Raw genomic sequence first — 24,010 nt, forward strand, 5'->3', positions numbered from 1 at the left:
TATTATTCTCTGTGCCCGGAAATTTGCTCACTGCACAGCACTATTAATAAGTCAGTGATAACTGTCACAAAGGGAATGTTCTCCAGACATGGAATTCCAGATGAAGTCTTTAGCGATAATGGGCCGCATTTTTTCCAGTGCAGATTTTAGGCAATTTGCCATCAATTGGGATTTTCATCACAAAACATCATGCCCAAATTACCCCCAAATGAATGGACTTGTGGAAAGGGCTATACAGATGGTAAAGAACCTGATGAAAAAGACTTCTAACATTGAGGGTGATTTTCATAAAGCTTTATTGGTTTGCTGAAGTACACCTCTGGAGAATGGCTTTTCTCCAGCTCAGCTGTTAATGAGACGAATGATCAGATCTAATTTACCAATCACTAATAACTTGCTGAAATCTCATGATGATGAAACCATATGGAAGATCAAAGAAAATCAGAAGTGGAAGAAGAAATATTATTTTGGCAAAAGGGCCTGTGATCTCCCATCTCTTAACCCAGGTGACAGAGAGTGCCTGAGGAATCACACCTCTAATACTTGGTGCCAAAGGGGTACTATTAAAGAACAGCTGCAGCCAAGGTTTTATGTAGTCCAGACAGACCAGGGGGACACATTTCGGTGTAATTGAAGTGATCTAAGAGTAAGTTCCAGAATATTGACAGTAGATGTGAACTTTGGCATTTATCAGCCAATTCATCATTTATCATCAAAGGACAGAGGAGAAATGGGCAAGCAACAAGAGAACCACTCACACTCAGGGGTGAAAGTAACTTAAAGGACTTACTGGTACGCCGGAGTCCTGAGCAGGGGGCGTGGCCTCAACCAGAAGAGGCGGGGCCTTTAATACCCGGACCCTTTAAATCGCCAACGGAGTCCCAGGGGCTCCCAGCTGCCACTGCTACCCCAGGGCTCTGGATGAGATTTAAAGGGTCTGGGGCTGCGGTAGCCCTTTAAATCACCGCTGGAGCCCTGCTACCCCGGGGCTCTGGCAGCGGGGCTTGGGCGGCACTTTAAGGGGCCCGCGGCTCCCCGCAGTGGCCAGAGCCCCTGACCCTTTAAATCACCACCGGAGCCCTGCCATCACTACCCCAGGGTTCCGGAAGTGGGGCTCAGGTGGTGCTTTAAAGGGCCCAGGGCTCTGGACGCTGTGGGGAACCCCTGGTCCTTTAAATCACCGCCGGAGCCCTGCTGCTGCTACCCCAGAGCTCTGGCAGTGGGGCTCGGGCAGAGCTTTAAAGGGCCCGGGGCTCCGGCTGCTGCAGGGAGCTCTGGGCGCTTTAAATCGCCAGCCTGGGGAAGCCAGTCTAGTCCACCACAGCATACCGGCTCTTGCCAGTATGCCGTACCGGACCATACTGGCTTACTTTCACCTCTGCTCACACTGTAATGAAAGGCTGATCCTGAGAAGACCAGAGAGGGAAATTAAATGTACTGAAAGACACATAAAGACTGGCTAACTTCCCTGGAGAAGGGATATTTGAGGAAAGTGAGTAGTAAAATTCACTCCAGCTTTATGTGCTGATAACTTCTCCTCTCTAGGTAGTTGACACATTGGGTTTATGGAAATGTACTGGTTGGGTTGAGAATTTAATGTACATGTTATTAGATAGCTGTTAGCTGTTTATATGTAGGAGCTAATTGGTTTTGTTTGTTTGCTTTTTGTTTTTTTAAATGGGAAGATGTAGAGATATGTTTGTGCAAGATTATAATTTAGAGAGGCTATATAATGATTTTGCAGCATGCCCTGGAATCAGGGGTGGAGAACACAGGCTATCTGTGCACAGGAGTTCACCACAAACATCCTGTAGTTTATTTAAGCAAAGTTTTGTTCCTCTCCCATTCTCTGGTTTGTTGTTTAATGAACTCAAATATTGTGACACCATGGTCCTGCCTCCCCTTGGAGTGGCAGTGACATGGGGGGCTCTCCTACCCGTACACAGGGACCAAGAAGCATGGGTCACTTGAGAGGAGCAGGCATCCCTCTTCCTTCGGTGGGGGCAGCAGTAGAGTCCCCAGTACTTACTCCAGCAGCTGGGTGGATGTACTAACATTGATGGGCTGAGCCCTTTCTTTCTGCCGCACACGGAGATCATTGGCGGGATTACCCACAGCAGCAGGGGCTTGGCATTAACACCCCCTGGAGATGCACAGGGTAGTTCCCTCCCCCACACCACAGTTCTTGTTTCAAGCTGTCAGTAGACATGGGCAGACACTTACCCTTTGCTCTGGGGCTGGGCTGCTGAGCGATAACAGAAAGTGCTTTCTGTTGGGCAGCCAAAGACCAGTCACTGTGCCAGGGGGCTGGGAGAAGTGTGCAGAGCACATGCCCAGCTCTGGGGAGGAGGGAGGAGGGGAATACCTCATGTACCTCTGGTGACATAGGAAGCAGCACTGAGGATGCATAAGGGAGATTTCTTTGGAGGGAGGGTCCCACACAATGCGGGGGCTCGCTAGAGAGAGGAATAAAGTACCAATGGAGGAGGCAGTCCCTGGCTCTCTAGAAGGGTCAAGAATTACAAGAATAACAATAAGGGTTAACGACTAAAACAAAAACCCCAAGGGTTCTGGAGGGGTTATAAGTCCTCCAGCTTCAGTGTATGAGCTTGGCTGTAACTGATGGGGGCTGGGAATAAAGCTCTTTAATAGTCACCTTATCCCATAACTACTTACTGCAGGATTTCATGCAGCTTCCATAAGCAGGTGCTGGCCAGCATCAGAAATAGGATATTGGAGTAGATGGGCCCCTGGGTCCATTTCACTGCAGGGATTTATACACTCACATGCGAAGAGCTCATGTGACCCCCTCCGCACTCTGGCTAGAATATGTTTTCTATTGGTTCTGTTGGGACTCATTGCTGGGTAAAATTGAGAAAGAGCCAGAACAGCATAAAGGGACAATCCCCTCTTCAGTCCCTGGTGAAATGCTGGTTTCTGATTGTAGAGTCTGAGTAGACCATGTTGAGTCAGACAGACATACAGGGCACGAGACCTGCGGCTCCCCTCATATGGTATCGCCATAGTGGGGTCTTATTTTCACTGCTCTTTACCTTTCAGGACCCTGCCCGATGAATCCCACCTACCCTGATGGCTCCACAACAGCTCTGTGCAGACTTCCTGGGAATTCTCCTCCTGCTGACCCATTCTCTTTCTGGTAAAGCCACTTTAAATCCACTTTGCTCCCTTTAACTTATCTATTTGGGCTTTCACAAACTAGAATAATAAAAAGTGCCCCTCCATTGCCCTGGGCACCCTGGGAAATGGATTTAAAAATACTCTTAAGTAAATTAATATGAGCACCAAGTGCTGTCAGCATCAAGTGAAATAACCCAGAAACAACATAACTTGAGCAAGAACTGTCCAACCTCCGCTTACAGTCACCACCAGTGTCCCACAACACCAGTATCCTGCCCCCATGGGGTGGGATTTGGAGACACTGTGGTCTTAGGCCCCATGAACTTCCTGACAGAGTGGGATGCTTCAGAAAGAGGCAATTCTGGGGAGGGGAGGGGCAGGGATGGAATTAAATGACAAAATGGGTAAATGGAAATTTATACATCTAGGAACAAAAACCATAGGCTGTACCTAGAGGATGGGGGACTCTATTGTGGGAGCAAAGACTCTGAAAAAGTTTTAGGGTTCTTGGTCGACAATCAGCTGAAACATGAGCTTCAAGTGTTACACTGAGGCCAAAAAGGTCTAATGTGATCCTTGGATTCATAAACAGAGGTCTCTCAAGTAGGAGTGGAGAGGTTACATTACCTCTGTTATTGGCACTGGTGTAACCACTCTAGAATACTGTATTGTTGTAGCTGGGTCAGTCCCAGGATAAAAGAGAGACAAGGTGGGTGAGGTTATGTCTTTTACTAGACTTATGAGGAGAGGCTGAGGGAACTGAGGTTATTTAGTCTGCAGAAGAGTAGAAGTGAGGGGGTATTTGATAGCAGGCTTCAACTACCTGAAGGGGGGTTCCAAAGAGGATGGGGCTAGACTGTTCTCAGTGGTGGCAGATGGCAGAACAAGAAGCAATGGTCTCAAGTTGCAGTGGGGGAGGTCTAGGTTGGATATTAGGAAACACTATTTCACTAGGAGGGTGGTGAAATCTCCATCCTCAGAGGTTTTAAAGGCCTGGCTTGACAAAGCCCTAGCTAGGATGATTTAGTTGGTGTTGGTCCTGCTTTGAGCAATGGATTGAACTAGATGACCTTCTGAGGTCTCCTCCAACCCTAATATTCTATGATTCTAGACCAACTTTTGTTGGTGAGAGAAACAAGCTTAAGAAGAGCTCTGTATAAGCTCAGAAGCTTGTCTCTCTCACCCACAGAAGTTGGTCCAATAAAAGATATTACCTCACCCACCTTGTCTCCCTTAAATCCTGTGTCCAGTTCTGGTGTGCAGTTCAAGAAGGATGTTGATAAATTGGAGAGGGTTCAGAGAAGAGCCATAAGATGATTAAAGGATTAGAGAACTGCCTTATAGTGATGGAATCAATTAACTCAGTCTTTTGCTCTTAACAAAGAGAAGGTTACGGGATAACTTGATTAGTCTGTAAGTACCTGCAGGGAAACAACTATTTAAAAAAGGGCTCTTCAGTCACATAGATTCATAGATTCCAAGGCCAGAAGGGACCATTATGATCATCTAGTTTGACCTCCAGTATAGTATATTGGCAGAGAGAAAGGAGGGTCAGGACAAAACTGGGAGGAAAGATCAAACCAGTATCTTAGATGCCTATATACAAATGCGAGAAGTATGGGTAATAAGCAGGAAGAACTGGAAGTGCTAATAAATAAATACAACTATGACATTGTTGGCATCACTGAAACTTGGTGGGATAATACACATGATTGGAATGTTGGTGTGGATGGATACAGCTTGCTCAGGAAGGATAGACAGGGGAAAAAGGGAGGAGGTGTTGCCTTATATATTAAAAATGTACACACGTGGACTGAGGTAGAGATGGACATAGGAGATGGAAGTGTTGAGAGTCTCTGGGTTAGGCTAAAAGGGGTAAAAAACAAGGGTGATGTTATGCTAGGAGTCTACTACAGGCCACCTAACCAGGTGGAAGAGGTGGATGAGGCTTTTTTTAAACAACTAACAAAATCATCCAAAGCCCAAGATTTGGTGGTGATGGGGGACTTCAACTATCCGGATATATGTTGGGAAAATAACACAGCGGGGCACAGACTATCCAACAAATTCTTGGACTGCATTGCAGACAACTTTTTATTTCAGAAGGTTGAAAAAGCTACTAGGGGGGAAGCTGTTCTAGACTTGATTTTAACAAATAGGGAGGAACTCGTTGAGAATTTGAAAGTAGAAGGCAGCTTGGGTGAAAGTGATCATGAAATCATAGAGTTTGCAATTCTAAGGAAGGGTAGAAGGGAGAACAGCAAAATAGAGACAATGGGTTTCAGGAAGGCGGATTTTGGTAAGCTCAGAGAGCTGATAGGTAAGGTCCCATGGGAATCAAGACTGAGGGGAAAAACAACTGAGGAGAGTTGGCAGTTTTTCAAAGGGACACTATTAAGGGCCCAAAAGCAAGCTATTCCGCTGGTTAGGAAAGATAGAAAATGTGGCAAAAGACCACCTTGGCTTAACCACGAGATCTTGCATGATCTAAAAAATAAAAAGGAGTCATACAAAAAATGGAAACTAGGACAGATTACAAAGGATGAATATAGGCAAACAACACAGGAATGCAGGGGCAAGTTTAGAAAGGCAAAGGCACAAAATGAGCTCAAACTAGCTACGGGAATAAAGGGGAACAAGAAGACTTTTTATCAATACATTAGAAGCAAGAGGAAGACCAAAAACAGGGTAGGCCCACTGCTTAGTGAAGAGGGAGAAACAGTAACAGGAAACTTGGAAATGGCAGAGATGCTTAATGACTTCTTTGTTTCGGTCTTCACCGAGAAGTCTGCAGGAATGCCTAACATAGTGAATGCTAATGGGAAGGGGGTAGGTTTAGCAGATAAAATAAAAAAAGAACAAGTTAAAAATCACTTAGAAAAGTTAGATGCCTGCAAGTCACCAGGGCCTGATGAAATGCATCCTAGAATACTCAAGGAGCTAATAGAGGAGGTATCTGAGCCTCTAGCTATTATCTTTGGAAAATCATGGGAGACGGGAGAGATTCCAGAAGACTGGAAAAGGGCAAATATAGTGCCCATCTATAAAAAGGGAAATAAAAACAACCCAGGAAACTACAGACCAGTTAGTTTAACTTCTGTGCCAGGGAAGATAATGGAGCAAGTAATTAAGGAAATCATCTGCAAACACTTGGAAGGTGGTAAGGTGATAGGCAACAGCCAGCATGGATTTGTAAAGAACAAATCATGTCAAACCAATCTGATAGCTTTCTTTGATAGGATAACGAGTCTTGTGGATAAGGGAGAAGCTGTGGATGTGGTATACCTAGACTTTAGTAAGGCATTTGATACGGTCTCGCATGATATTCTTATCGACAAACTAGGCAAATACAATTTAGATGGGGCTACTATAAGGTGGGTGCATAACTGGCTGGATAACCGTACTCAGAGAGTTGTTATTAATGGTTCACAATCCTGCTGGAAAGGCATAACGAGTGGGGTTCCGCAGGGGTCTGTTTTGGGACCGGCTCTGTTCAATATCTTCATTAACGACTTAGATATTGGCATAGAAAGTACGCTTATTAAGTTTGCAGATGATACCAAACTGGGAGGGATTGCAACTGCTTTGGAGGACAGGGTCATAATTCAAAATGATCTGGACAAATTGGAGAAATGGTCTGAGTTAAACAGGATGAAGTTTAACAAAGACAAATGCAAAGTGCTCCACTTAGGAAGAAAAAATCAGTTTCACACATACAGAATGGGAAGAGACTGTCTAGGAAGGAGTACGGCAGAAAGGGATCTAGGGGTTATAGTGGACCACAAGCTAAATATGAGTCAACAGTGTGATGCTGTTGCAAAAAAAGCAAACATGATTCTGGGATGTATTAACAGGTGTGTTGTGAGCAAGACACGAGAAGTCATTCTTCCGCTCTACTCTGCTCTGGTTAGGCCTCAGCTGGAGTATTGTGTCCAGTTCTGGGCACCGCATTTCAAGAAAGATGTGGAGAAATTGGAAAGGGTCCAGAGAAGAGCAACAAGAATGATTAAAGGTCTTGAGAACATGACCTATGAAGGAAGGCTGAAAGAATTGGGTTTGTTTAGTTTGGAAAAGAGAAGACTGAGAGGGGACATGATAGCAGTTTTCAGGTATCTAAAAGGGTGTCATAAGGAGGAGGGAGAAAACTTGTTCACCTTAGCCTCTGAGGATAGAACAAGAAGCAATGGGCTTAAACTGCAGCAAGGGAGGTCTAGGTTGGACATTAGGAAAAAGTTCCTAACTGTCAGGGTGGTTAAACACTGGAATAAATTGCCTAGGGAGGTTGTGGAATCTCCATCTCTGGAGATATTTAAGAGTAGGTTAGATAAATGTCTATCAGGGATGGTCTAGACAGTATTTGGTCCTGCCATGCGGGCAGGGGACTGGACTCGATGACCTCTCAAGGTCCCTTCCAGTCCTAGAATCTATGAATCTATAGCACAGGCCATTGATTGAAGAGGCCATTATAAAATTTTTGAGCAGCAGACATAGCCTTGTCAATGTGAGCTTAGATCCTGTAGCTTTTACACTCTGAGCTGCCTTTCAGGGAGGGTTACCCCACCGTGCTGCCATTTGCAAAGGGAATTTGACTCCTTAGGTAACAACACACCCTAGGGTCCCTCGCTGGCAGTAGGGATTGAACTGGGACTTTGGGTTCTGAAACCACGAGCTGCTATTCCTGAGCTAAGTGACACTCTTCTGATAGCTGAGGCTGCAGTAGTCTCATCCACTTCTGCCTGTGGCCCCGGCACCACTAGAGGGGGAATGAGTGGAGTTTACACTTTCAGCTTGCACACACTAGCATTTCCATCAGTATAACAACTCACTCAGGGGTATGGAAAAGCCACCTCCCTAAGCAAAGTATGTTACACCAACCTAAGCAATGCTGTGGACATTACTATGTAGGCAGGAGAAGCTGGCCCGCTGACATAGCTACCGCCACTCAGGGAAGTGGAGTAATTATGCCGATGGGAGAGCTCTCTCCTTTGGCATAGAGGCTCTGCCCCTTGGATCCAGTGAGAATGCACAAGCCTTGGTATGGGTTGGGTTTCACAGCACAAATTCTTCCACTGACAACTGCAATGGCTATAGAGGGAAATGATGGTGTCTGGGTGAAAAGAGGCTGCAGAGTCAGTCTTCATCCACCAGTCTTGTTAATTGGTTCTTTCGGATCTAATAAGCTGGGTAGGGACAGGTCACAGACACCAGTGTGATAGACAGAGGAAAATTAATCATAGATTTTAGAGAGGGAGATGTCCTGGATCAGATCAGATCAACAGCGGAGATTTTCATACACAGCAGCAAGTGAGAGCACATGGTTATGTGTGTCTGGAAATAGCCAAAAATAATCACTAAATATTCACCCCTGCAGAAGAATGTGTGACCAAGGGAGTAGAAAGGGGTGATGAATTAGAGCAGGCCAACATCTTTTGGCAAATAGTTTAGTCACCATAAAGGCAGTTTTGGGTCGACCCAAATTATTCCTGAATTCTGTTTGGGCCAAAAAGAAGAAAAAAACATTTTTTTTTAAAGTTAAAATGTTTTGTTTCAATATTTTCAAATGAAAGGTTTCAACTTTTTATTTCAAAGATATTTTGTTTAGAAATGTAGCTATATTTCTTTTTTTTTAAAGAGAAAACCTCCCCAAAAGTGTAAATACCACCAAAAAACAAAACAAAATGAAAAACAAAACAAAAAACCTAAACAGATTTTTTGATTTAACCACCCAACCACAAAACTCAGTTCATTCAGCTCTATTGTTAATACCTGATGGAATATTCACACGCATTTGTACAGATTGGGGTCAGCTGAACGTCTCTGAGCACTTACATTTCTGAGGTTATCAGATGAAGTGGCTGAGTGGTTATGGTGATGTACTGCTAATCAATTGTGTTCTTGTGTGTCTAATTCCCACCCTTGTTGTAACTGGATATCTTCATTTTGATCACAAAGGTCCCCTACGGCCTTGGAATCTATGAACATTTAATTTTTGGTGAATACCTCTCCTCCCATGAACAGAATGTCCCTTTCACTCCACTCTTGGGAATGTTTCTTACAGAGAAATTCTCCCTGTCTGGATCACCCTACCCTGTTGTAGGGATTGTTGGCCAGGATGTGGTGTTACCCTGCCAGCTGTCGCCCAGGACTTGGCCTGTAGACACGGAAGTGCTGTGGTCAAAAATTGAAGGGATACACAGTGAAGCTGGATATGTAAACGTACATCAGTACAAAAATCAACCTAACCTGGACATCTCAGGAGACAACTACCAGAGAAGGACAGAGATGTTCCAGCAGGAATTTAGGAATGGGAATGTATCATTGAAGCTCAAGAGGCTCCATGTTACAGATGCCGGGACATATATCTGTTTTGTGAAGTCTCCTACATGGAGTCACGAAGCCAACACTGAGCTACAGATTGCAGGTGAGATATTTCAGGGTCAGCTTATTTGGAAATTGGGGGTCTGTGCCATACCGCAGTACAATCCAGACCGATGTGGGACTGTGTCCTGCCCTGCCCTGTAACCTGGGGTGCCTTGCAATGCCTTGCTGTTGTAACCTACAACTTGGACTGTTCACAACCAGCCAGCTGCATCCAGGCTACTCCCCTATATGTTTGTGTAACTGAAACCTGCCAGTCACACCCTGGGTCTCACCAGCCTGGGTTGTACTGAGGGATTATCCCAACAGACTCCCAGTCACCCACTTGCCTCCAGATATATATGTCCTGCACTGTCCAGCCCTCTCACAGACAGTCCAATGGCTGTTTTTCTTTGCCTTCTTAAGTGCAATGCCAGAGACAGACAAGGAGAGAAAGGGAGATGTCTTGAGGATGTTTGCCCCTTCTTTTTACAGTTTCAGTCCCCCACTTCCTTCTTGATAACTTTGTTTACTGCTTAAATGAAAATTAAGGCACACTTACACTCCTTTCTTCAAGACAGGTCTGTTTGACCAGTTTGGTGCTACGTGAGTTTTGAACATACACTCTTCACATCCTAATGGGAAATCTTAGAACTTCACATGTAATGTTGCCACACATATTTTATCAGGGTAAAACTGACCAGCAAATTATGTGTTTTTAAATGATACCTTACAAAGCAAACCTTGTACAGAGTTTATTACAATAGTGTGTAGGGTATGAATACAGGAGTGTATTCCATCATAGAGTTTAATATCCTACTCTGCAACAGCACCAGCTCCTTCAGGGATAAGACCAGTCCCCGTACTAACTAATCCCAATGTCCAAACATGGTGCTAAGGGGCACTGTGCTGCAGGGAAAGGAGTGAATGACTCAGTAAGGTTTGCTGTTCCCTCTGAGCACTGACCCCAGTGCAGTCTTTGGGGCAATGCGCTACAGAAGGTGTTGCCTTTTTCATTAAACTTGTCCTCACCATTTTGGGAATTTAGGAGTGTGCCCTGTGAAATAAGTGTGGAGGTACAGGCAGGGTCAGCATGCTGCACCTTCTGACTTAAATTGAAGTGTATTGTTGCAGTGTGGCTGTTCAACCCCCATTGTATTTCCGCTCCAGAAGTGGTTGCACTTGAGCGGTGGGTGATCTTTAAATATGCAAAGCTTTACATTGGCAAAGGCCTTTTTGATTCTTGAGGCTAACATGTTAGAGATATGTAAAAAATGTTGATCGATTGATTGATTTGTCTACTCCGTCATCTTACCACTTGTCGGGATGAAAATTCCAGCATCATGATATAAAGAAATCATCTAGACCAACCACAGGAGAGGGTTGGACACACACTTTGTCAGTGGGTTACAGAGTTATTTACTAGTCAGCAGCAGAGTGTTGGTTATCAAGAATCTAATTTTTTCTCTCTCTCTTTGTCTGCAGCAGTAGCCCCAGTGTTCATTGATGTGCTGGGTCCCCAAGGTCAGGGGATCGGGCTGGCCTGCAGATCCACAGGGTGGTTCCCCAAACCTGAACTCCAGTGGGTTGGAAACAAAGGGAAGAATCTGGCACTGGAGTCCAAGATTGGAATGACTCAGGACAATGAAAGTCTATATAATGTTCTGGGTCATGTCACTGTCCCAGGAGGAGAGGCTCCAGCAGAGATTAGCTGCGTAGTGCGGAATGCCCTACTGAAGACAGAGCGAGAATCTGCCATTCATCTCTCAGGTGAGTTACTCCCATCCCAGGGAGAGGGGTATAAAAGAGAGGAGTGGGCCTACCTCATTTGGAACTTGCACCTCAGCTAATGTCTATTTCAGGTAGCTTAGGAAGAAAAACGGTTGACAATTTTCTCCCTTTTGTTGCTGCTGCCGCTGGTGGTGCAGGTTTCTGTAATGTGGACACCTAACCTGTAAGAACTGAACTGAGATCCACCAACTAAATGCACAAAGAGGCCACTAAAGAGCCATCCAGTGGTAGCAACCTTAGTTCGTTACAGCACTTGGCTTGATTGAAGATAGCTACTGAGAGTTGAAAGGCTCCATATCCTGTTCCCTGACCCCCCTGGAACAAGCACTTTAGAGGTACAAGGCTCCTCTCTACAGCCTTTGGCATCACCCAGGCCTCTTATTCCCCAGATTGTTTGGGAAATTCTGCATTTGTTGCTATTTCTGAACAGCGTCGCCACCAATGGCCGCAGCTGAAAATGGGAGAGCTTTTGGGGGACCAGAAATGGTCTCACACTCTTTGTGGGGCTGGATCTGAGAAGTGCGGGACGGAAAACAGAATTAGACCCCATCTCATCCTTCCACTGGGGCCAGTGCAGGATGGTCTCCAATAGTGTATTCTCCAGGGGTTTTCCAGTGAATTTCACTATGTCACCAGTCATAGGGGCTGTACCATCATTTTTCTTGGGAGACTCTTCCAGTTTCCGCTCCCTATGCCAGCACAGTCATGTCTCTAAACTTTGTTAAAGCATGTACAGTGCCCAATCGGAATTGAGACTGGATCCCTTCCCCAAAATCAGGTAGAGCCCAGAATTACTCATTGTCTCACACACTCACTGTGTGTGTAATAGTTCTGGACAATAAATAAGGTTGTGTTACTCTCTGCCTGACATGAGTGTCCCTAGAAGCCAGGGGGAGACTCTTTAGCCAAACTCCATTTTACATGTTTAAGTTTTTTTTCTTTTATTAACACAAAAACAGCAGATATTCATCATTCTTTCCACTGTCCACAGGAAATCTGTAACAGATTAATGGTGGGGTTGTGACCAACTCCACTATAATTAGTTGTTGCCATGTTTCTGTAGCTTTGGAAAGACATTTCTGGGGCCTGCACTGAGGGATGTGGCACAGAGTTATGCATTTGAGGTTGGAGGTGTGATTCCTGCTCACATAGACATAGCTGTACTAGCTCTGCACAAGCAGTGCTAAAACCAACAGTGTAGCCGGGGTAGTAATTACAGCAGCTGAGGCTTTCCACACACAAACAGCAAAATGTGACTTTTTAAATTTCAGATAGCAGAAAGCATGTGACAAATGAAGGAGAAATTTAAGTCTCCCTTACAGATTGCAGAGTGTGCTACTCACTCTGCGATAGACATAGCGTCATAGAATCATAGAAATATAGGGCTGGAAGGTACCTTGAGAAGTCAAGTACAGCCCTTACACTGATGCAGGACCAAGTAAATCTAGACCATCCCTGACAGGTTTTGATCCAACTTGTTTGTAAACTCAAATTCAATTTGTGATCCACTGTAATCCCCAGATCCTTTTCAGCAGTACTGCCACCTAGCCAATTATTCCCCATTTTGTAGTTGTACATTTCTTTTTTTTCTTCCTAAGTGAAGCACTTTGCATTTATCTTTATTTAATTTCATCTTGTTGAATTCAGAGAAATTCTCCAGTTTGTCAAGGTTGTTTTGAACTCTAATTTTGTCCTCTAAAATTGTGCTTGCAATTCCTCCAAGCTTGGTGTCATTTGCAAGTATTATAAGCATATTCTTGACTCTGTTATCCAAGTCATTCATGAAAATATTGAATAGTACCAGACCTAGGACTAACCCCTCTGGGACCCCACTAGATACGACCTCCCAGTTTGACAGTGAACCATTGATAACTACTCCTTGAGTACGGTCTTTCAACCAGTTGTGCACCCACCTTATAGTAATTTCACCTAGGCCACATTTCGCTAGTGTGCTTATGAGAATATCATGTGGGACTGTGTCAAAATCCTTATTAAATCAAGATATATCACACCTACTGCTTCCCCCTACCCACAGGCTATTTATATTCACTAATAGCACTGCCTCTTTCCATGTAAAGGTGGAACAGAGAAAGATAATTTTGTTAAATTTTTGAGGTGCCTAAAGATGCAGATAGATGCTCACTAGGATTTTCAAAAAGCATCTATCTGTCTAGGCACTTTTGAAAATCTCACTAGATTCCTATCTGCATCTTTAGTCACCTTAATGCCTTTACAAATCTAGCTCAAAGAAAATATAATCGGAGCTTCTTCCCTACATTCAGCATAATCCTTAGGAATTGCTGGGGATCACTGAGCCATGACTGTACAGTCAAATGAGGTGGAAAATCTTATTCCTCCAGCTCTGGGATGGGATTGTGTTCCTTATACACTGTTATATCTTTGCTTCACAGATGACATTTTCCCACGTACTTCTCCCTGGCTGGCTGCATTCTGGATATCATTTATGCTACTTCTTCTTACTAATGGAGCCTGGGCATTTCGTGGATATAAAGGTGATGGGAATCTGTTATTCTTTTTTTTTTTTTTTTTAATCCCAGGCCCTGGGTGCTAGGCTAAGGACATAGGACTGACTGTCTTACAATTCACATAGTTTACCATGATTTTGTTTCAGAAAACAATCCTGCAAAAGATTCATTTAAAAAAACTAAAGATACCAGATTTAGAGAGAATAATTATCAGGAAAAATGGCAAAGAATTATTAGCATTGTGTATATAGAATGGGAAGAACATATATACATTGGGGAGAACATATATATATATGTTCTTGTCTTATGTTGTAAACTGTAAGCTCTGTGCAACAAGGACCCGATTTTGATGTATGTTTGTATGGGACCGAACATACTGCGGTCCCAGTCCTTTGCCTTTCAGAATGTCTGTTATTAAATCTACCCCAGGGGTGCTCCCTTCCATCTAGGTCATCTTATGCTGCCCTAGTCTGATACTGATGAGTGTGGTGATTGTCTCAGACTTATGGCCTGTGAAAGCTTTGGAAGAGCGGGACTTCCTCAGGTTTAATTGGCTGGGGTTTCAATACCAGCTCTGGCTTCTTTGCCATGTTTATTTTTAGAGATTCAGCAGTTCCATTTCCAAGTGAAACACAGGAATCCTCATGCAATGATCCATCTGGCCCAGTAACCTGTCTCTGCCAGAGACCATTACTTCTCACTTGCTGTGCTTAGGGTCCCAGGTACTTAGCCATGTTTGGGTCACTGAATTTTGGACATTGGTAATTGAAAATCTCATGTTATTTTATTGATCATACTCCCTATAACTTCAGACAGCTTTTGTATTATCAATGAAATGTTTAATTCTTAATCTCATAGAGAAGCAAAAGGTTTCTCAGAAGAAAAGGTGTGAAGAGGATGCTCTATTATCTCTAGGTATGTTCCCTGCATTGTTATTATTTTTGTTCTTTCTGTAGAACTGTATGAGTGCTGGGATAGATTAAGGTGTTGAATGGAACAGGGCTGTCTAATGAGTCGCTTCCTCACTCCCCATGGTCATTACCCATATTGATTATGGTAGCTTTACAAACGTGTACTTTGCAGAGAAAACCTGACAGTCAGTGCTTCCGTTTCCTGGCTGGGGGTGGGATTGAGCTAGGAGCTCATCTTTGTGGTGATGATTCTTGGCCTAATTCTGCAGCCTTTACTTACACTGCTTTGTACCTGACTGTCTTATGGATTTCAATGGGACTGTTCATGGAGCAACACAGCATTCAAAATGGGTAAAGGCTGCAGAATCTGGCCTTCCAGTCTGAGTAGTTTTATCAATTATTAAGATTCAGCGCTGACCCAATAAAGCCTCTTCTGGCAAGTCCCCTGGTGGATTAAAACCAGAACCAGGCACTGGGGAATTCATCACAAGATCTCAGAAATCCAGTGTTGGGTCTGTGTGAGCTGATAAATCCCTGCTCCTCAGATTTTCAACTGCAGAATTTGAAATGTATTTTGAGTTTCAGCAGATTTGATGACAGCAAAATAACATTTATTCTGTCTGATTTTATTTATGGTTTGCTGCACATTAGCCAGTGAGACATTGTTAGTAGAAAATCAAAAAGGCTGTGGTGTGTGAGAACGCTGGGGCATAAAACATAAACTGGTTAAGTAAATTAAGTTAACCAGTTACCTATACTAGATTTCTTGTTTCTCTTGATACCCTGCTCATTAGCTAATGCTCAGGCTGGGGATTTATTGATAATGTATAGGCTTAATTATCAAGAATTGAATTGGGAGAATTACAATTAAGAGAATTGTAAGCAGTTCCACCCACCCCCATATCACCCCTGGGCATCAGAGCATGGCATTGCAAGCATCTTCACCTCCAGCACCCCTGTTGATTGGTTCTTAAGGCACATCATAGACCTCTGGTTAAGTCACATCTACTCTGGATCCCTTCTGGGTAAGAAAAGTCCAAAACAGTTCTGTTGATAAATTGTGTACTAAATAGCTTGACCAAACTTTTGTTTGGTATGAAATATACTCAAGAGACTAAACAACCAATGTCAGTCAAAAGTAAATAATAGCACAGTACAGGAAGAAAAGCTCAATACAATACCAGTTTCTGGGAGGCTGTTTCATCCATGTTGTACATTCACCTTACACAGAAGATGTCCTTTGAAAGTTACACATTTCAGCTGGTAGTATTTATTAGATGATTTTACAAGTTACAAAAATCTGTACACATCACTAAAATCCAACCCACCAGTTCACCTCAGTTCCTTAATTTCTTTTTCTGTACCTTTCCTTATCTTTGCTTTGGATACAAGCATTCCTGGTACTGGTCCATGAAGGTACCTCCCCAGCTTGTACCAAGCTGTTGTACATTCAGGCACAACATGAATGTACTTTGTCTTTGACAAATTTTCTGTTTTCTAATGCCAAGGCTGCATTAAATATATAAAGTTAGATAGATAGATATACACACAGTATAGTGATGTTATATTGCTATTGTGTGCTCCCTGGAGTTCCTCCTGCCAGGGCCGGCTCTAGGTTTTTTGCCGCCCCAAGCAAAAAAAATTATGGCTGCCCCCCGTCCCAGCCCTGGGCTTCTCGCCGCACCCCCCTGCTGCCCCAGCCCTGGGCTCTCCCTACCCCCCCTGCCGCCCCAGCTCTGGGCTCCCTCATTCCCCCCCCACTACCCCCCCCACACACCTCCTGCCGCCCCAGCCCTTGGCTCTCTCCCCCCCCCCACCTGCACCCTCCTTCTGCCGCAGCCCTGGGTCACTGGTAACTCGCTCCCAGGGCGGGTCATTCAGCAGGAATGACCCGCCCTGGGATGTGCACAGAACACAGACAGGATTGGTTCCCATATGGTTACAGAACTGCAGTAAAGTGGAACAATTTTCAGCTTGTGTGATTGGAGGATATCTGGATGCATATTATAAGACTGTCCTCCATAAATGAGGAAAAGTTGAGGTGCCTTTATTATTCTTTTCTTCCATTCTTTCTTTCTATGGGGAATTTGCCAATGCAATATCACTGTCTTCCTTTTACACAAACAAACAAACAAACAAACAAACAAACAAACAAACAAACAAAGAAAAAGGCAATGGCTGTTGAAAATAGCAATTCCAGACCTAATAACCACTGGGAAGCATTTCTTGCTCAATTTTATCCTACTTTTTCTACAGCAAGTTACAGTGGATCAGTATATTTGATTTGGGAGAAATGAAGTAAGAGCTGCCCAAACTGAGCTTGAGCACTCCTGAATTTTGAGGTGTTCAAATCTGGAAGGCAGGTGCTGGAGGGGTGGGGGGGAAAGGGGCTGTGTCTCCGCGGGGGAGCACGGCAGCATGTATGCAGCAGTGTGTCTGGTGCTGCACGGAGCCAGACATGCTGGTCTGAGTGGCACGGTAAGGGGGCTGGGAGTTGGATGGGGCGGAGGTTCGGGGGGGCAGTCGGGGCAGAGAGAAGGGGGGGTTAGATGGGTCAGGGGTTGGGGTGCAGTCAGGGGACAGGCAGCAGTTGGATAGGCATGGGAGTCCCGGGGGTTTGTCAGGGGACAGGTAGGGGGTGGAGTCCTAGGGGGGAAGTTGGGGGGGTCTCAGGAGGGGGCAGTTGGGGACAAGGAGAAGGGAGGCTTAGATAGGGGGTGGGGTCCTGGGGGGCAGTTGGGGCAGGGGTCCCGGGAGGGGGTGATCAGGGGACAGGGTGCAGGGGGGGTTGGATGGGTTGGGGTTTCTGTGGGGGGCAGTCAGAGGGGTGGATGGTGGCAGGGTGGGGCTACTTTCCCTCCCCGTGGAGTGTCCTATTTTTTGAATGTTAAAATATGGTATCCCTAACTTCACAGTGCAGGTCTCCATTCATAGCAAGCTGCAGCATGAGGTCTCAGCTACCTCACTCCCTCCCCCTCTTTCCTGTTGGTAGTGGCCAAGGGAATGCTGGGAAATGTAGCTCTTTCCCTGCTCCAGGGCTGGCTCTATAGGCAGGGAGCTAACCAAGGAACTACAGCTCCCAGGGCCCCCTGTTGGTTCTCAGCTCCCATGCTGGAATCCTGCCGCCCCTGCAAATGGGCTGCGCCAAGCACCTGCTTGCTTTGCTGGTGCCTAGAGCCACCCCTGCCTCCTGCAAACTGGATTGTCTCAGCCCTTTTCCAAGACCCTGTCATTCCAAGCTGCCACCTGACCCCAATTAACCCTGCCCTCTCCGGCTAAGATGCAATTATTTATGGCACAAGTGGGGCTGATTGAACATGGCTGGCTAACCCCAGGCCTCTTGGCCCTTAAGGGGCAGGCTACCCTGTTAGATGAATATAAGGAATTACAGAGAGGGAATGAACTTGCCAGAGGTAACATAGCAATTCTGTGGCAGAGCTGGGAATAGAGTTCTGGAGACCTGGCTTCTTGTCCTAATGTCTTAACTAAATAACCATCCTACCTATTCCTCCTGAAGGCTGGATGGGTCTCCATTAGTTATCCCATCACTGCCCTTCTGTAACTGGCTAAAGGGATTGCTGAGAAGCAGTGTGAGATACTTTGTTTGGTGCAGGACTGGATGTGTGGCTTCTACCAAGCTCTCAGTCACCACTTTGCCAGTCTGAGGAGCAACTGACTGGTCCCAGGAGTCCAGTCTATGTGGCTAGCATGGCCATGCATAACACTGATACAGCACTGCTCCTACCCAAGTTCCTGGTTCCTGCACTGTGGTTGGGAGAGGGGAGTATTGTTATCTAACCTGTACAGGTATGTAGTACAAAGCATGACAGAGAATGTGGCTAACTCTTTTCTCTCTCCTATTCCAGAAGCTCAGAAGAAGGAGTTGGAATCAGGTATTTTGATAAATCCCCTGGCAAAATTGTGTCTGTGTTTTCACATTATAATTAGATAGACAATTTCCCTTCTCTGTGCGCATGATCTTTAATCATCTCTGTGTGCATTTCCCACTCCCTCAGAAATAGGAATATACAGCAGAACATGGAGCAGCTAAGTCTTCTGTGACATGCTCAGCAATGAGGAGTGAGTGTAGTGTTTATGGGAAGGAGGGATGTACAGCATTAGCTAAAGCCACACACAGGGCAGGCTAGGGCTCGGCAAGCTTCTTCCATGATGGTCTATGAATACACTTCAGTCCTGACACAGTGTTATTCCTTTTCTGGACACCCTTCCCATCTCTACGAATGTACCTCACTCCTGTTTAGCAAGGTGGTGTACTGAAAACTGTTAAAACTGGGATCTATCACTTTAAATTCTCAGAGCGCTTCCTCTACCTGCTTAGAGGCAGTGGGCTCTGTAGGGACTGGGAAGTGTGTGATCTGGGTCTTTCAGCACTCAGTGTGCAGACAGCTAGAGCAAAGTGGGGTGAGTTGGGTCTCTCTGCCATAAGAAGCAGCCTGCTTTGTCTTTGGTTTGGTGTGTGACTCTGAATTGTAAGAAATAAGGTTAGTATTAACTGACAGCAGGAGTATTTTATGTTTTTCTCTATTTGTATGCAGTGAAACATAGCAGAGAAACTGATCCCATTCTCATCACCAGATTTGTCCTGTCTGCAGGCAGGATCATGAAAACCCCATAGAATTTAAAGTGATAGATCACAATTTAACATGATTTTCAATGCATCACAAACAACGTTCCCTATTAGTTCATTCCTGGGCTCCTCTCCCTCCCTCCCAGCTCTGTCAAGGAACCCAACCCCCAATTCATAGAATCATAGAATCATAGAATATCAGGGTTGGAAGGGACCTCAGGAGGTCTGATTGCTGATATCTCCAGACCCAGAGCACTAAACAGACTATGAATCATACCAAACTGCGCATTGACTTTTGTGAAATGCTCTATGCAGAGATGCACTGAAATCACTATTCACAAGTGAATCAAGACATTCAATGTGAAACCTAAAGATGAGTGGTAAGTTCAGGAACCCACAAAAGCACTCAATAGACAAGCCCCTTCAAACTAGACCTTGTCGTTGCATAATGTTACAGTATTGTGGTAGCCATGTTGGTCCTAGAATATGAGAAAGGCAAGGTGGGTGAGGTAATACCTTTTAGATCTCTGTGGAGCTTGAAAGTCTCTCTCTGTTACCAACAGAAGTTGGTCCAAGAACAATATTTCCTCACTCACCTTGTCTCTCTCACAATGCTACAAATCAGACCCATAAAGGACATAAACCACTTTGCAGACATACAGAGATCTTTCTTCATGTTACACATGGTGCTCCCCTTTTTGTTCATTAACTACAACAAATGGGAATCTCAAAATTATTTAGGTGTCTAACTGTTATTGATTTCAATGGGAATGAGGCACCTATATACATCTGTGGATCTCACCCAATGTATCTTTGGTTCTGAGATACATGGCTCTGTGGTTCAAATGGCTCTAATCCAAATTCCACACATTGAGTTTATGATGTGTTTCTTTCTTCTCTTCCCAGAACAGCATGATCGAAGCAAGAGGATTGGTAAGTGCATCTGTTGCCCCATTAGAGAGTCACTGAGCAGACGTTACCTGTGGCACATGGTGCTGAGTAGTTACAGAAATGTCTGTACTACAACCTTTGTGTGCTGATCAGTCATGGGACTGAGAACAGTGTAAGCCAAATCTGAGATAGCCAAACCTAGCCCAGCATGCGTGTTTTCTCCAGCAGACATAGGGTTCCCAGCTCTCGTGCCTAGATAGATAAATGTCACATTGACTTCAGCATCAGATCATCAGTCACATTTTTGTGATGCCATAGAGAAGGGCTGGTGGTGTCCCTGCGGCTACAGGAATCTTTTCCCCATGTGTGGGTATGAGAAAGTTAACAGTTTCCTTACTTTCTTGTCAAGAGCAGATCCTGAACCCTAAGCACCATTCCTTTCCAAGTTAATCTAAATCCTATTCAGCTAGAGTGGAAACACATTGTTTTAATGACCTCGTGGATTACTAGTAGAGCTGAGTGAATAATTGATTTTTCATTTCGGTGGCCAAACCAAAAATCTGACAAAAACATTGTTTTTGTCAAACCCAAATGCAATTTTTTCAGTTTTTCTCGGGAAAATTAAAAAAAACAAAAAACGATGAAACATTTTGTTCAACCTGAAACATTGTTTTCCCCAGGTTTTTTGTTTATTTGTTTTTGTTTGGATTGTTTAATTTTGGGGTGTTAATTAACCTTTTTATTTTGTTCTTTTTATATGAATTGAGCTAAATTTAAAAATATGAAACATCATTTTCAAACAAAAACATTTCATTGCGAAAATGTCAAAATGGAACATTTTTATTTTTTTGAAAATAAAAACCCCTTTTTAGCTGAAACTATTCACTGAATTCCATCCAAATTAGCAAATAGTTTTGCTTGACCTGAAACTGCCTTTTTTGCTGAATAAAATATTTGTCTGAAGAATTTTGCCCAGTTCTAATGATCAGAAGTGGAGAAAAGGAATTTTCTTTAAACATATTTTAATCTTGTGAGGTTCCTTTAATCTCCCTTTTTTAATGTTGATGAGACGAGTAAAGCCCCAGCATCACACAGAGAATACCAAATCCATCACTGGGAAATGATTGTTATTAGCAGAGACCTCCAATCTCACAGCTGTTAAATGGGTTTTTTTTTCCCCTCAGTGGGACTTCTCTCCTGTTGCGGTGAGAGAATAGAAGAAACATGCTTAAAGAGATCACATGACTATTGATCAGCCCAGCTCTGCATAATTTATAGGGAATAACACAATCTCTTTCCATTTCAGAGAGACTGACAGTGGAATTAGGTAAGATGATAAGTTTCTATGTTGCATATCATGGACATGCAAATTCTAATCTGCTCCAGAATGACATCACTTCTCTCTACAAATGTCCAGGCAATCCAGCCTCTATAAACATATTCATTTCCTTTGTTTGCAGATTTCAGGAAGGCTCGAAGCTACATGGGTGAGTGGGACAGCACTGAGAAGCAATGCTGACTCTAGACTGGGGCCAGATGTGTCTGTTGATAAATTGTATAGTCAATTGTTTGACCACATTTTGGTTCCTTATTTCATTATGAAATGTACTTAAGAGATCAAATAACCAGTGTCAGTTAGGTTTATTAATATGGTACAGGAAAAAGATTCTATAAGATACCAATGTCCCAAGAGTGGTCCTGTAAAGCAATGTTATGTTCACATGATGCAGAAGGTGTGCTTCCCAAAGTTACACCTCAAAAGCCATCCTTTTATACTCTATTTGTTTACCAGTAAAAGGTACCATATGCCTCATTTGAAACTAGAGTCAACCAATTAGCTTTTATCTTGTTTTTCTGGTCCCATTATGCACCCTAATCTTTGTTCTGGATACATGCATTCCAGGTTCTAAGGGGCATGAATCTTGTAGGTTTGGTACCAGGATAAATAGGTTTGTGAGGATTTTGCCCTTTCTTTTGCTCTATGGAAACAATTATATGTCCTGATACTGACAGTGTTCCTATTTAAGCCAAAGTTTACTTCAGCTAATGCAAGGTTTATGAGATACTTAGCATAAATTAACAGGATTTTAATAAAGATTCAGGCCAATTTGGGCTTCACAACTTCTATATTAATGCTTAATAATATGTATTTTTAAATGCATGGAATATATATACTGCGGGTAGTATTATCAGCACAATATATATGTGTACTAGCCAGCATATATTAGTCCAGGGGTTGGCAACCTTTCAGAAGTGGTGTGCCGAGTCTTCATTTATTCACTCTAATTTAAGGTTTCGCGTGCCAGTAATACATTTTAACGTTTTTAGAAGGTCTCTTTCTATAAGTCTATAATATGTAACTAAACTATTGTTCTATGTAAAGTAAATAAGGTTTTTAAAATGTTTAAGAAGCTTCATTTAAAATTAAATTAAAATGCAGATGGGATGATCTGGTGGCCCCTTCTGGCCTTAAACTCTATGACATTAGTGGTACAAGTAGAGCTGGGTGAAAATGTTTGGCAAATAGAAAATTTGCCAAATAACAGCATCTTTCAGAACACCAAACTAATCATGAATTTGAGTCAAATTTGGCAAATAGTTTTTGGTGGAATAAAAATGGATTTTTTTCAAAAAAGTTGAAATGGTTCTACCATTTCAAAATGAAACATTCTGAGTTTTCATTTTGAAATGCTGTTTCACAATTTAGCCATATTTATGTTTTTAAAAAAAAAAAAAGAAAAAATGAAAAGCCAAAACCCATTTTTTTTCAGATAAAAAAAAAACAAAAACTGAAAATTTAACAAAACAAAATGGGGAAAAGAAAAGAAAGAAAAAAAAATATTTCAGGGTTTTCATTTTGTTTCATTATTGGCAGTTTTCAATCTGAAATGATCCGTTCTTGTTGGTTTTGGTTTCATTGAAAAATACTGAGAATATTCAGTTTGGTTCAAAACCTATCAAAACAATTTTCTGGTTAACCCCCGTACAGCAGAATCATTTATTCACTCAGCTTCAAATATAAGTGATGTTCTGAGCACAAACTAGCAGGCTATCCTTTCTCAGGTCCTTTAATGGCCTGTCAGCAGCAAACCATCTCATTACCCCTCCACATGGAGAACAATTGATCACCAGCCTCTTTATAACAGTTCTTAACATGTTTACAGACCTTTTTCAGGTCTTCTTTTCTCAAGACTGGACATGCCCATGTTTTTTAACCTTTGCTCTGGTTTCTCTCCCCAGTTCCCATCACTCTGGATCCAGATTGTAAACACCCTGCACTGAAAGTGTCTGTGGATGGGAGAAGAGTCTGGCATGAACCTGAATCTCCAGAGCAGACCACCCTCTCTGGACCTCTCATCGCAGTGGGGACGGAAGGATTTGTGGGTGGGAGGCAGTACTGGGAGGTGGAGGTGGGGGATGAACCAGACTGGGAGCTGGGGGTGCTGAGCAAGACTGTGAGGGACAGAGTGATAGCAGCACAATTAGAGAACCCCCCTGTGGAGGGGTGCTGGTCCCTGCGGAGATCTGAGGGGCAATATCACCCCAGTGAGGCAAACACTAAAATCCGGGAATGGGATTTATGGCCGACAGTGATTGGGGTTTATCTGGATAGAGAAGCAGGGACAGTTTCATTTTATAATGTTAACGTCTTGGCTGATATTTTTGTGATGCCTCTTGACAATTCAGAGAAAGTGTATCCATTCCTCAGCCCTGGTCATGATATGGGGAGAGACAATGGGAAACCCCTCAGCATATGCTCCCTCAGAGACTGGGATTTCCCTACAAAATTATCAATGCAGACTGTTTGTCAGGATAGAGACAACGACCCATTTTCCCTGTCATCCTGA

General features: G+C 43.6%; 1 protein-coding gene across 1 annotated transcript; it reads left to right on the plus strand.

Moving 5' to 3' along the window:
* Positions 1–3,090: 3,090 nt before the first annotated feature.
* LOC135893250 (butyrophilin subfamily 3 member A2-like) lies at positions 3,091–24,010 on the plus strand. The gene is made up of 10 exons (XM_065421051.1): positions 3,091–3,157; positions 9,197–9,559; positions 10,981–11,265; positions 13,698–13,799; positions 14,631–14,687; positions 18,550–18,576; positions 20,178–20,204; positions 21,469–21,489; positions 21,623–21,649; positions 23,403–24,010. Exons 1-10 carry the CDS (start codon positions 3,091–3,093, stop codon positions 24,008–24,010), a joined length of 1,584 nt encoding a protein of 527 aa, XP_065277123.1.

This window comes from Emys orbicularis, chromosome 21, assembly GCF_028017835.1.
Source record: "Emys orbicularis isolate rEmyOrb1 chromosome 21, rEmyOrb1.hap1, whole genome shotgun sequence".
NCBI lineage: Eukaryota > Metazoa > Chordata > Testudines > Emydidae > Emys > Emys orbicularis.